Source organism: Copidosoma floridanum, unplaced genomic scaffold (genome assembly GCF_036245765.1).
Source record: "Copidosoma floridanum isolate Cflo_tuat_1 unplaced genomic scaffold, Cflo_Japanese_pri ptg000019l, whole genome shotgun sequence".
Taxonomy (NCBI): Eukaryota; Metazoa; Arthropoda; class Insecta; order Hymenoptera; family Encyrtidae; genus Copidosoma; species Copidosoma floridanum.
This window is the reverse complement of record NW_028321896.1, coordinates 3080826-3095534: the sequence shown is the minus strand read 5'-3', so window position 1 is coordinate 3095534 and position 14709 is coordinate 3080826. Positions and strand designations below refer to the sequence as shown.

Genomic DNA, 14709 nt, shown 5'->3' with positions numbered 1-14709 from the left:
AAAAAAAAAAAAATACAGTTAGAAAGAACAAAAAATGCACCCTCTGATTACACAGTTTGTTTAAATTGAACCCTCATAAATTTTGTAGAAAAAAATTATTAACAGTTGCCAAGTTGTCTTGTTTTAAACCTCCGATATCTTTGGAAAACACTTCTTTTTCGATACAACGTTGGATTATAAAAAATGAACCTTTTCTGATTTAAATTGAGCTTATCTTACATTTGCAAATATTAGCTTAGTTTTTTTATTAACAATTAATACATAATTCTGGTCTAAAAGCTAACCTCATCTCTATCATGTATATCAACTGCGCATGCGCTCTGGGGGCTTGTGTGCAGTTGATATACATGATAGAGATGAGGTTAGCTTTTAGACCAGAATTATGTATTAATTGTTAATAAAAAAACTAAGCTAATATTTGCAAATGTAAGATAAGCTCAATTTGAATCAGAAAAGGTTCATTTTTTATAATCCAACGTTGTATCGAAAAAGAAGTGTTTTCCAAAGATATCGGAGGTTTAAAACAAGACAACTTGGCAACTGTTAATAATTTTTTTCTACAAAATTTATGAGGGTTCAATTTAAACAAACTGTGTAATCAGAGGGTGCATTTTTTGTTCTTTCTAACTGTATTTTTTTTTTTTTTTTTCTAATACTTTCTTGGGCTGGGGGAGAGGGGGTTTAAATTTTTTACAAAAATCACACGTTCGTTAAAAAAGGCGGCATTAAACGAAATGAAGAGCCTATAATCGGAATGGTGATCGGACTGGCCCTGGTTTTTTGCATACTGGACTCGGAATTTTTCTCAGATTTTTCTTTTTAATAAATAATATCAGGTAAGTAGGTAAGTGGCACATTTAGGTTATGCATTGCACACACATTTCTCCATCCTTCTCTCTTCTCTGTCATCTACACATATACACATACACAGTGCATTCGCGCGTCTTCTGCTCCGTTTCGAAGAATATATAATTATATATTTGCTCCAAAATTAAATGCCCCTTTCTCCTCATATATACAGTGACGTGTAAGCATAAACACAACATTCTCTAAGTGTATAACGTCAATCCCCCTGATATCAGGTGTGACTCACTCGCGTTGCTTGTATTCTCGATACCCGGTATTATCCTACAGACCGCGTATAAAATTCCAATGCAGCCGTGAATAATATATAAAAAAAAAAAAAAAAAAAAAAAGAAAAAAAAAAGAAACGTAGTGATTTTTTTTCTAATAATTTATCTGCGTCTTTTGCCGACAGTCGACAATTCTTGCAATAATCTTTTGTCCTTAATCGAGATATCTTGCGAGTCCTCTTTAAAATGGATACATAAGCAAAGGTAATTCCGCAGAGTATTCAAAAATTACCAGTCTCTGGGTAAACCAGAGCGAGTCCTCGATCAGGAGGGACCCAGCTTTCGAGCGGTGTATCTCTTTCTCTCGAGAATACCTCCAACGGCGAGACCCTCCTCCTCCTCCTGCCTCGGCTCGGTCTCACCTTCCTCGTCCTAACGATTATCCAAACGAACGGGAACTCTCGAGGCCGCCGCGCCGCGTCCCACCTGAAAACTGGGATTTTCTGATTCCTGGTCTCGTATATCTCTCGGTCGGCTCGTTTTTTACTCGTATATATATATATATATATATATATATATGTTGTGTTCTTCGCTTCCAGCGGCTGCCTTGTGCCTTCCAACGTTCCAACGTATGTATATGCAAGTCACTTGTAACATATATATATAATATCAGCCACGCACGCGCACGTTTATCGTACAACTTCTCGAATCCATGGATTTGCCATTTCTCTATCTTATTTCTTCCTCTTTCGTTTTTTCGTCCTTTACTCGACGTGCAGACGTTTTAACGAGTATATTTATTTATTAAAAAAAAAAAAAAAAAAATTAACTAACACTTTGACCCATATCTACCCTCAAACACCCCCATTTTGGGAGTTAAATACGGTGACTTTTTGTTAAATAATCGTACACCTACTTAAGTAAGTACATCATGCACAAAGACGCGATAAAGGAGAAAAGAGTTCTTTGCATGCGGAGCAACTGTTGGGGCCCGAGCAATGTCAAGGTTTTTGGTATATAACGAAACGCGCTGTTTTTTTTTTTTTTTTTTTTTACTTTCTCCCGTCGAGCTTACCGTATATTCATTGTTCATGTATGTAATATATATAACTTATACCTGGATCGCGGTACGCTCTTTCTTATCATTATAACAGTTTTTTTGGGTGTTTTCCGCAATCGTCACCAGCAAGTAATTTAAGGTTGCGCTCTACGTTACCGTCAAGTCGGTAAGCCAACTACCTTGAATTAACTGGCGCTCTGTTCCGTAATCTGGCCAGTTAAAATAGCAGACGACAGTCAACAGCGATGAAATCTTGATACGTATAACTTTACAGCCTCTGATTTTATCATTCTGGTAAAGAGAGCACGGTGTAAGATGTACGTGAAGTTATGTGTAGTAATTAAAGAAATTACTACTAAGTAATGCCATATGGTCGATTTTATTAAACCATATGAATATCTCTATTTTTAGAGCTCGACTTTTAAGTAAAAAATAGATTGTAAACTTGCCGCAAATACTACAAACTACGTCAACTTTTTATTATCTATCTGTAAGATTAGTTGCGGCTGGTTTGTAATTATCAAAGTGACTTTGCTGTAAATAGCAATAGTTATTTGGATCAGCGCCATCTAGCGGTCTTAATTTTTTGGCCAAAAGTGGCTCCTAAAATTCTCAATCAGAGCAATTGAGCTCAGAGCTATTTAGTCAATTATAAACCAGCCGCAACTCATAATGAAGCTATAGAATAAAAAAATAACAATACTTGTGTTTTTGGCGGCATGTTAACAATCTATCTTATGCTTGAAAATTTATCTTTAAAAGTACAAACACATAGGAGGTCGATTTTTTGGTAAAAAATAGATTGTTAACTTGCCGCCTAAAACACATGTATTGTTATTTTTTCATTCTATAGCTTCATCATGAGTTGCGGCTGGTTTATAATTGACTAAATAGCTCTGAGCTCAATTGCTCTGATTGAGAATTTTAGGAGCCACTTTTGGCCAAAAAAATTAAGACCGCTAGATGGCGCTGATCCAAATAACTATTGCTATTTACAGCAAAGTCACTTTGATAATTACAAACCAGCCGCAACTAATCTTACAGATAGATAATAAAAAGTTGACGTAGTTTGTAGTATTTGCGGCAAGTTTACAATCTATTTTTTACTTAAAAGTCGAGCTCTAAAAATAGAGATATTCATATGGTTTAATAAAATCGACCATATGGCAATACTTAGTAGTAATTTCTTTAATTACTACACATAACTTCACGTACATCTTACACCGTGCTCTCTTTACCAGAATGATAAAATCAGAGGCTGTAAATTTACGTAGGTCGTGGTGGTAACGTCGCTTGGGGTGTTTTCCGCAATCGTCGTCACCAGCAAGTAATTTAAATTTGCGCTCTACGTTACCGTCAGGTCAGTAAGTCAACTACCTTGAATTAAACTGGCGTTGTAATATATTCCGTATAATCTGCAGATTGCAGATTATGGCCATGGCCATGGCCTTAACTGCGCAGTTAAAACAGCAGACGACGTGAAAGTCGAGAAAAAAGTGAAGATTTCATCGCTGTTGACTGTCGTCTGCTATTTTAACTGGCCAGATTACGGAACAGAGCGCCAGTTAATTCAAGGTAGTTGACTTACCGACCTGATGGTAGCGTAGAGCGCAACCTTAAATTACTTGCTGGTGACGATTGCGGAAAACACCCATGCATATGGGGAATAACCGCTGTTGTTCATCATCGCGATCGGTAATGGGTGTGTTGTGTGCTGACCTCTAACGGTTACATCGTGAAATCTAAATCACGTGGCAATCGGAGCTTTCGAGGCGGGGAATTCAAAAAATGACTGACAGATTAGACGTGCTCGAGGAGTAAGGAAACTAGTGACTTATATTACTTTGAAAAATATTTGAGCTTTCCATCGCAAACTGATACACAATTCGTTACCGTGTCAAAAAAGCTCCCAAGTGACTTGCAGTACCCTTTTCTTCTTTTCTGCACAGAAGGGAACATGGACACGAGCACCAATGCGTTGTCGCCAAGTAAAGAAAACGAGGCCGAGACTGTCGAAACAACCACTGCAGTTCATGTTGGTCAGATCGGCAGGAAAATCGAGCCAACGAGCCTGCTGCCCCCCACGTCGGCGTTAGCCGCACCAACGGTACCTCTGGCCAAAAATTCGCGGCCCACCGGACGGGTGAAGCAACTCAGGGACTCGGCGCTCAAGGAGACCTCGTCTATTGTTTCTTCTGGCTCGGCTACCGGTGAGTTTATGTTGAGTGTATCATGAGTACATATCGTATACATATGAGTTAACGGACATTGATTCAATTACTCTATTATTTTTTCCTTTTTTTTTCTCAGCAGGGTTTTCTGTCTGAACAGTGTGTAACTTTAAAAGCTCCTTTTGTCGACCTGAATTTCGTAAATCTCAGGGTCTTAATGTCAAAAGTTAATGATCTGAAGTTTTAGCAAAGACGCGTGTCTCAACTTTTTGGATGGACCTTCTTGCTCCTTCCGCAACTTAAGTGCTTTTCTTCAATATTGGATGCACAGAGAAATATTTTCCTCCTTAAAGTACCCAAGTTCTCTAACAAAGCGACACATGGTTAAAATGTATTCTCGCGTGCACAGTTTATTTATACCGAGAATCTTCGAGTGTATAATATATAGGGTACATTTTCGTTCCAGAAATGTACATACCCCTGAATTTCCGATGTAAGTACGCATCTGTATGCCCAACTACGATGTTTACGCATAAAAAAATAAAGATGATGTACGTGAATATTTTCAGTGCAAGCAAATTGTGGATGCATGTACTTTTGGTAGACCAATATTTCTCCGCGAGCAAAAGAAAAGCCAATACATGTCTCGGGTTATTAGATACCTATTCAACTCAAAATTACTATCTTGTCCGAAATGCTAGTAAAGTTCAGCCCTAAAAATTATTAGAAAACTTTGGTTTCTACACTGTCACTTTGCCTGCCAAAGATTATTATTGCCACCTATAAATATCCAAGTTACTGGTCGTATAAATTAAAAATACATCACCTGAACCGAAACACTCGGAACTTTCAGGACACCGGCCACAAAGTCCCCCGTAAGATGTCTTAATAACTTATTTCCCGAGTCCAATCAATAACCGAGGTCATACCGCAAGAGGAAGAGAGCGATGGAGTAATAAATTTTTTGTTGTTGGCTCGTCCCGTTTTTTTCTCTTCGTTTATGGATGTATGTACTTGCCTCCATGTATATACATGGACCTTCACGTATGCATATTGATCTACGACGAATATTTGCCTATTTAAATCTTTCCTCTTGCTCGCACGGATGCTGGCTCGATCGATACATGTATGAAGACACGTAGTAGTGTGGCTCTGCATTTAGAAGAGAGAAATAAAAGCTGCGGGCGTTATTTAAAAAAAAAATTCTTAATTTAGGTTGAATATCTTTTATTAGCAGCGAGTCTCCACAAAAGTATACGTATAGGCACCTGCTTATTTTAACATCTGTGTACAAAAAAATGTAGTCCATTGAAAAAAATATTTCATAAAACTATACCAACGAAATATTTTCTGCAAATTAACGTCAATTATGTTATTAAAAAAAAAAAAAAAAAAAATTAACCAAGTGAGATTAAAGAAATTTCTACTATTTTTTTTCCCAATATACTCCTCTCCAAATTATCATCATCAAATAGTTAATTACTTTAATCGAATGCTGTGACAACGTAAGTAACCATGATGTTTTCTTGGTTCAAACGAAAATATACGTAGGAAATTGCGAGTAAAAAATACGCGAAACAGTATACGGAACGAACGAGCGCACCCGTAGACCAAACTATATGTACGATCGGGGGTATCACTGCCCCGAAAAATCATTCGGAAGAAAGTACGCGCTCGTGAAAAATGATTTGGGAAAACGGTTATCGGTTACTCGGGGAAAAAAGTGCGCTACGATCCTATTGAGCAGCCGAGCCCCGAAAAACCCAATATTTCCCCGTAAGGACAGTCATGACGATTCGATATCGAACGCGCCACTCCTGCAATGAATTTACACATAGGGCTCCATTAAGATTCGCAAAACAACCCGCTTCCCCGTCATTAACTCTACAAGCCTTTGATCACGGGAAAGTGCGCCAACCCTCGCGACGTCGAGACCAACCACTTGCAGAGAGAGAGAAAAAAGAAAAGAAAAGAAAGATAGCCGCGAGTGTATTTTTAAAAGGACCGAAACGCAGCACTGCGGTCTCATGTTTCCCGCAAAAAAAAAAAAAAAAAAAAAAAAGCCAAGGCCAAAGTCTCCCGGTCGTTAAGCTTCCCCCTATATGTAACGGCGTACACGCGTATGTACATACAATAGCGCGCAGTCATTCGGCAAAAAGCTCGAGTGGAGGCTAAAATATACCTCCTCGCCCGTTGTGGCTGATCAAAGAGGAAAAAAAGATCTTTCCTCCAAAGCGCCATACCACACGGACTGCGCTAGCTTTTAATATTTAACCACCGGGGAAATGAAGCGAAGATGTGGGTCTTGGGCTTTCGCCCGAGTGTATAGTTGACGGTATACGCGTATCGAAGATCGAAGCTCCGAGTGACTTGCTAAGCCGCGCGTTTTCTACTGCAGAGTTGGAGAACCGGCGGATGTACGTTCGCTCATTAGGTATTTTGTCTGATCGGTTTTTGCAAGCTCCCCCCAAACTACCGGACGAGGAAAACTTCAACTGTTTTTTCAGGATATCTTAAATTGTATGAGCATATCTGTGATCATCAAGTGATAAGAGTACATCGATCAAGTGAGCAAAAAGTATGTGAAAACACTCACTCCTACAGGATACAACATAGCACCGAGTACTTTTTGTTTTTCTTCCTACAAAGTTTGACTTTTATTTTCATTACTTTTGCAACAGTCAACTAAAAGAAATATAGACCAGCATTATACAATATCAGGTGATCGACAGAAAAACGCGAAAACAAAAAAAAAAAAAAAAAAAAAAAAAGAACAAAAAATCGATATCGAGGCTCAACTGTCTCGATCGTAATGCTTTATGTTGTCGTTATCGGTGACTCGACGTCGAAGACGTGGAATATACAGGCGATAAGGTCGAGAGAGAGAGAGAGTTATTGCAGCGCCGACACGGTAACGCGAAATGCACAACCACGCGACTAATTGGCAATTATAGGAGCGATTCGTGCAGCGATTTTGCCCGTGTGTTGATATGACGCCGGTGTGGCGCGTATATAATATGTAGCTAATGGCAGTTCCTTGCCCCCTTGTACCTAATACACGCGTTTGTTTATCTTCGACGGGTGCTCGTGTCTCGATAAGTACATCTATACGTGTGGATGGCTCGATGTGCCCCTTTCGATTGAAACCTATACTGTTACAGCTTCACACGTAAGACAATAATAAACTCTCGGATGAAATAGTTCATCTCGATAAAAACTAGCTTATACCATTCAATCAGGGTAGGTATGTAAGTAACAAAAGGGTGTAAAACATTAACGAAACCTAATTTCCATCCGTCACTCTTAAAGCCTGTATTACAGGTATTTACCAAGTAAGTATATCAACAGCGGGGATCGTTATTGGCACATACGTCGATAACAATCACGATTACCTCGCCCGTCTCTCCAACTGATCCGATTATCACTTTTGTCGTCCTCGTGCACCAAACCACCCAATATCCATTATACCTCGAACGAGTTTCAAACCGAAATTTTTTTTCTTTTTTTAGTCAATGCAAAGTTATTTTTCCATTAAGTAGCAGGGCCAGTGAAAACAAAAATCATCTTTCCTCTTTTCGTTGCGTTTTTACACCATAATGTTCATAGAGGTATGTCACGTGTCCGTGTGTGTTGTTGATAAAATTGCAGGTAACCCGCGCAACAAAACAGCCCTGGCTCCAGGCCACAGTCTGATGGATTGGATCCGGCTGGGCTCGTCCGGGGTGGACTTGACCGGAGTTGGCGGCAAACTCCTCACGGTCACACCTGCCGAGCTGGCCAAACACGACAAAGAGACCGACGCCTGGATCGCGATACGAGGCAAGCCAAAACTCGAATATCCCCCCGTACACAACTTATCCGGTAGTTTTGCATTGTAATACACCGCTTTTGTCGCCATTTCTATATACTTACTACTGTGCATGTGAGTGCTTTTGGGTCCGGAGAAATTGAGTTCTCTCTCTCCATCGGCGGACATTACCGATGTTGTCTAACTGCGCGTTCACCTGTTATTATCAGTTTTCAAGCTCGATCAGAGAGAGACAGACGAACTGTACCAGACTATGGGGAGAGTTGATGAATCGCGATGTCGCGTCGCTTTCCCGTCAAACCGATATTTTGAATTTTTATGCGCTCGTTAATGTTACGATTTGTGTATTGTAGGCATCGTCTTTAACGTCTCGCGCTACTTGGCTTTCCATCCTGGTGGTGTGCCCGAACTGATGAAGGGCGTAGGAAAGGACGCCACCAAACTATTTGACGACGTGAGTACACCTATTTTTATCTTTTTCCATTATTGTCACTCTGTTTTTTTTTTTTTATTACAACCAAAAATTGCTCTTCCAGGTGCACGCGTGGGTCAACTACCAGAGTATCCTGCAAAAGTGCGTCGTTGGTCGGCTCGAGCGCTCCATCAACGCGGATCTGTGCTTTCGGAGCGATAAAGACGCGCCTAGTAAGTACAATTTTTCCTCTTCTCGTTTCACGTCGATTGCGTCGAATCGATCGAATGCACGATTTTTTTTCCCCTCAGAAAATATCACTAACGCAGCGGCTGCAGCAAAGGCCAGTGCGGCTGTAAAGCTCGACTGGCGGCAGACGAGCCATAGCGTCTCCCTGTTTTTCACAGGTTGCAAGCCAGAGATCGGTCCGCTGGGCGAGTGTCAAGTCAGAAGGGAGAACGAGCGAGAGTTTGCGCTAAGGATAGGGCTGGAGAGGAGCGGACACGTCACGAGGTACAGCCTAGTAGTTGCCGAGGACGTCGAGTGGCCGCCCAACTGTCGTCACGGCTGCGAGGGACAGGAGGTGAGTTTGTATAATTGTTTTTACACAAAAGTGTTTTCATACCCCAAGTGTTGCGAGTGAGATAGTATCACACAGTTGCATCAAACGTATAGGTGAAACCTGTTTTTGTTATTAATTTTAACAACAAAGTCCCAAATCTGAATATTATACGAGAACTTTTGTTTTTCAATCACCTATGAGTGGCGAGTATCGATGCTTGGGGTTCCTTTAAAACGAAATTTGAACGTAAAAGCTCGAAAGTTCGAAATCGAAACGCTAAAAGTGGGTAGTGTGTACACACACACAATAGCAGATAATTTACTCGGGCGAGGGAGTTAGCAGAGCAGGAGAAAGAAAGCGCGGCACAGCTCTGCATTTTAATTCCACGTGTAGATCGAGCTGGTGTTCAAGAAGAAGAATCGAGGCATCTGGGAAAGTTACGGTACGCACTCGGCGTCGCAGGAAGAGCCAGTCGCAGGGAAGGCCATGGCTAAGCGGACGTACAATGAATACGAGGTGCTCGAGAACACTGGGCTCTGTGAGGCAGTTCGTCTCTTGGTTTTGCGTGCTCGGAATTACGCTCAACTGGTACCGGCCGGCAGACACGTCCAAGCTAAGCTCCACGTCATGGGTAAGCGTGGATTTATCGAGCCATCTCTTGGTTGAGTCCGTAAAAGTGCTCTTTCCCCCCCTCACCCTCTTTTTTTTGAAGAACTTCAGCTTTTATTTTCAATTTGTGATTTTGTGAACGTGATTTTTCGCAACATTGCGTTACTCTTTTTGAGTTGTCAGAGTTTTAATCCTCGTTTGCCAATGGAGTTGCAGATCTCAGGGGACTTTTATCTCATTGAGCTTTTGATTCTTGACTTTTCGAAAAGTTACTATAAGATTTTTTGTTTCTCGAGTCCAAAAGTCCTTTTAATATATAAAAACAGTGCAAATAAAAGCGTCATCATCAAAGCCCTGAAAATAGAGATACCTCGACATGTTACAAAGAATTTTTCGTTCAAATGAATTTTCCAACCATTTGAAACCGAGTCCCTATATTGATTTCGATATTCCTTTGGTTAAATACATTTAAACACCGAAACCTGCCTTTAGTTTAATTAAAATAGTTTTTTACCGTTACTTTGAAATATCGATAAATGATAATTGCTTTAATCATTTCGTGAGCCCTTCAACCGGTCAACAATGAAATAAAATCTTTTTCGATGTACATATACTTATACGCTTCCCGTTCGTTCCACTGACGAAGCTGCGGTAAACCAAACTGTTTGCACTGAAACAGTTTCTTTGGGTCTTTCTCGCTTCTCATGTTACGTTAATGTCTGTTTGCATTGAATGTTGTTACTTTGTCGATTGTGCTCGTGTTATTTTAGTGAAATGCAATACTTTGGATGTTTGTTTATGGTGAATATTATCGGAACAAATATCTTTATTAGTAACATTTAAAGAGGGACACTCCGAGTGATAATTTTCCACAGTTTATCTGCATGTATATGATAAAAATGATTTGAGTCCACTAATAAAAAAAAAAAAAAAAAAGTGCCGCTCAATGAATCCTTATACTGTACTCCTGCACTATCGGCAAATGAGCACTTCCGGGCAAAAAAATTGTAAAAACCTTGCGGGTAATTTCGAAGCTCCACCTTTCATTACCTCCCCTAAGCTCTTATCCTGCATGCGTCCCCAGCATTAAATTTTCCAACTTCCCAACTCAAAACACTGCTTTACGTAAACTCCGAGGACAGCTTTTTTTCCAACATTGCGCAAAAAAAAAAAAAAAAAAAAAAAGGAAAACATCCCTCACACGATGCTCCAACTCACAGGTACGGAAGTTTCGCGGCCCTACACACCCGTGCCCAGTTGTCTGCACCCGGAGGACAGGCCAGCTTCAGCCACCAGTGACGACTGCCTCTGCCTGATGGTCAAGCGCTACAAAAATGGAGCACTGAGTCCCACACTAGCCGCGCTGAGGGTCGGTGACAAGCTCGAGCTGAGCAATGCGCTCGGGACCTTCGAGCCCGGCCGGTACGACGAGTGTTCGGCGATGCACCTCCTAGCTGCCGGGTCTGGGCTCACGGTCATGCTGGCCATCGTAAAGCGCGCCCTCGCCAGGCGCAGCCCGTAAGTTTATCCATACGTATTACATTTTTCCGTTTATTTCCTCTCTTTTCATGAGTTATCCGTCAGAAGCAGTTGCGCCCGAGCTTTTTTTCCCTATATTCTCTCTTCTCTCCACGCGAGCTGGGCTTCGTTAGCGTGTATACCTATCTGTAAATGAACATGTGCTGTTTCTTGCTCCTTTTCATTTGCCCCCGGCCAGCTGTTGCTACCACTGCCGCGCACACCGCACTAATCGAGTTTCTCTTTCCTTTTTTCCCCTCCCCCCCGTTACGAGTACAGGCTTGTTTGTTTGTTACAGACCGACAATCAACTTGGTCAATTTCAACAGGGACGAGGATAACGTGTTTTACGCGCGGGAGCTCGAGAGGCTCGCTGGAGAAGACAAGTGAGTACAAGTTGCCTGATGTTTCTGTATACGAGGTTCATCGCGCGATGGAGCCGTCCAGCGAAAAAACGAAAGCAAATTCTTGTAATAAAACATACACAGGCCCTTCGAAGCCTGTGGTATACGGGTTACCCCCTTTGAACGAGAGACCTCTTGGAGAGCAATTTCGTAGCTTTGGGACGATAATTTTATTTTATTTTATTTTTCTCGGAACCCCCATTTTGATGAAGACTTGAAATAGATAGGTTGAGGCGTGAGGAAGAATTTGTAGTTTGTTCTAGGCGAAAAAACTGGCAGTCCAAAAGTGAACGGATGAACGTGTGCTTTCGGGTGTGTTCGCGTAAGAAGTGAAACAAGATAAATGAGAACGAATACACCTTCACAACCGTGTTTTTGTATGTATAAACAACCGTCGCAACTCGGGTATTGACGTTTACTTATACGCTCCGGTTGCTTCGGTTGGGAAATTGAAAAAAATAAAAGCTCTATTCCGCATGGAACGTACTGTTGAAAGCTGTGTTAAAAAAAAAGAAATTCTACATCTCTTTTCCCCACCCCCTAACGTCAGATGAGAAAAATTAATTTTTCATGAATAATACCTCTCGTAGGCTCAAGTTGACGCAGGTGTTGTCAGAGGCCGGGGACACTTGGCAAGGTAGACGGGCCACGCTGTCGGAGGAGTTGCTGCTGGAGCTCTTGGGCCGAGCTGCGAACGCCAGGGCTTGCGTCTTCACGTGTGGACCACCGGGCTTCATGAAACTCGCCGGAGAGTAAGTTTTTTTTACTTGTTTCCCTCTATTCAAGTTCGTTCCCAATGGGGGAAAAAAAAGCTCGGCACGTGCGAGATTCGGGAACGATGAAAATCACTTTACCTTCCGCACGTGTTGGTACGCTGTGCCGATGTATTTCGATTCCGACTGCTGTTGCGACTCTACGTATGCAATTGTGATCGTGATTGGCCAGTGATGAATTTCTATTTTTTTTTTTCCCCTCTCACGTCAAACAAAGCAAAAATTCGGCCGTTTAAATGAAAATGTTTTGTTCTCGAGCTGACGAGGTTTCAGCTGTTATTCGTCTCACGGTCGAGCTAACCACGAGCACAGTGGCGCGTAGTTGGCAAACGGTACAACCGGTTTTTAAGCTGCTCGTTGTAAAAAAAAAAAAAAAAAAAAAAAAAAAAAAAAAACTGCACACCGTGTGGAGACCGGAGGGTTGTGCTTTCGACGCGATCAGCCCTATTTATAGTCGAGCGCTGGAGTATACACCCTACACTTGTCAGCAAACGACGAAACTTCAGCGGGGGCCCAACTAATAATAGACCGAAAGGCTGACGCATCGGGTAATTAAACAGATTTCTGGCCTAAGCGAAGATTTTGCGTCGGGACGGAGGCGATGGTGTTTTCGGAGTAAAGCCTTGTTGGCTCGACTCGGCAGAATTATGGCACAAAGAAAGGAGAGCTGGCTGGTAAGAGGAAGATAATGAAGGGAAGCACAGAGCGTTAAACGGGGGGTTTCGATTTGCTTGCAGGTCCCTGCGAAACCTCGGCTGGGAGCGGATCTACGAATTCGACGGCTGAGCTGATGCACGTGCGCATACATAATACAACCGACGCTGCTTGCCATACACTTGCATGGGTGAGTGTGTTTTTGCACCTTTCGTACGCATATATGTATTTACATATATATCTGCTTCATTCGCGCGGTATCTCTGAAAACTCGCGGGCGAGACCAAACAGAGATACTATGTACATCGTACCGGGAAGGAAAAAAGGTATAGGGTGTATTGTGTTTCATTGTATACATAATATGTATTTATCTCTCAGGACTCTACTTGTTAACCTTCTTACTTTTGTACATGTACCCGTGAAATATGTTGACATTAAAGATCTATTTTATATGTGTTTCGTGTTCCACAAAAGGGTCGACCGTTTTTCATTTTATTCATCATTCCCCTTACCTCCCGTCACTCGGACCGACACCAGCATCAGCATAGGTGATAATGTTGCCTCGTAGGTTCGCACGACGCAGTAATAGGTAAGGTAAGCTATTGACTCGTGCAGCGATGCTCGCGCGAGAGGGTGGATTTTTCAAGCTCGATCGCCCGGCCCGTTGTGCTATTGAGTTTTCAGTCGCGCGTTTCGAAGGACTCGAGTGCAACGAGCCGTGTTGCGCAGCCACCTCTTCCTACTGTTGCGTTTTCTACTCTACTTATACACCGCACGTTTGCGTTTGCACGTACAGGTACTTTGTGACAAATATACTCGTCTGGTTGTTACACTCGCACGTGGTGCGTTTTACGTTTTTATCGCATTCGTTTAAGTTCCTTTGTTGTTAATAGGTAAATAATGCAGTGCCAAACAAAAGGTGTATTCAACTGTGGATATAATGTGTCATCGATGGATAAATGTCGATGCTTCATAGGACAATGATTTACAGGAGAGGTAGGTATAATACACTCGTTCAACGAGTGTCGCTCGGAAGCGTGTAGGGAGGCTTGTAGTTTCGTTCCCCCATAAAAACTCGCTGCAAACAAAAAATGTTTCTCGCCGAGCAGTGATGAATCAACAATGGGCGAAAGGAAAAGGAGAACAAAAGAAAAAAAGTCCCACATCTGATAAAAGCGCGGATAAGCCAGAGACACCCCGAGCGTAAATCTCTCTCTCTCTCTCTCTCTCTCTCTCTCTCTGTCCCGTTGAACTTGTCATTTTTCGAGCAACAGAGTCGAGCCGAAGATTGCACGTATATATAATACTCCCCCGAGCGTCGTAATTTTGGTCCCTCAAACTTTTCATAAACAAAAGAAACTCTCGGAAAAAAGGGGATGAAAGACGACGGGACGGAAAAAGAGAGGGGGTGCGGGGGAATATAAAAATGAAACAAAATGATAAAACAGAAAGACGCGCGGGGCGGCAAGGACAAAAATCCATATAAAGCTCGCTCCGCACTTTTGTATAATACACATCAGCTACCGAATGCCAGGCAGGGGGCGCAACGCAACGTCCGACTGCAACCGGCACGTTTCTACTGAATAATGCATCAACAAGCTCTCTCTCTCTCTCTCTCTCTCTCTCTGGCTGGCCCAGCGATTCATTATAAACAAAAGTTGACACT

The 14709-nt window shown here is 41.9% G+C and overlaps 1 protein-coding gene across 1 annotated transcript; it reads left to right on the top strand.

Moving 5' to 3' along the window:
• Positions 1–699: 699 nt before the first annotated feature.
• Positions 700–13470, top strand: LOC106636968 (cytochrome b5 reductase 4). The gene is made up of 11 exons (XM_089593577.1): positions 700–836; positions 4083–4343; positions 7953–8123; positions 8466–8566; positions 8649–8757; positions 8836–9107; positions 9480–9717; positions 10916–11213; positions 11512–11598; positions 12207–12368; positions 13127–13470. Exons 2-11 carry the CDS (start codon positions 4091–4093, stop codon positions 13173–13175), a joined length of 1740 nt encoding a protein of 579 aa, XP_089449703.1. The 5' UTR covers positions 700–836; positions 4083–4090; the 3' UTR covers positions 13176–13470.
• Positions 13471–14709: the final 1239 nt, after the last annotated feature.

Bases quoted from the DNA above. Each gene is read 5' to 3' on its own strand.
- LOC106636968 (XM_089593577.1), top strand. From the start codon at position 4,091: ATGGACACGAGCACCAATGCGTTGTCGCCAAGTAAAGAAAACGAGGCC. The intron at 8,124-8,465 runs GCAAGCCAAAAC...TGTGTATTGTAG, and splicing joins CGCCTGGATCGCGATACGAG to GCATCGTCTTTAACGTCTCG. The intron at 9,108-9,479 runs GTGAGTTTGTAT...TTCCACGTGTAG, and splicing joins ACGGCTGCGAGGGACAGGAG to ATCGAGCTGGTGTTCAAGAA.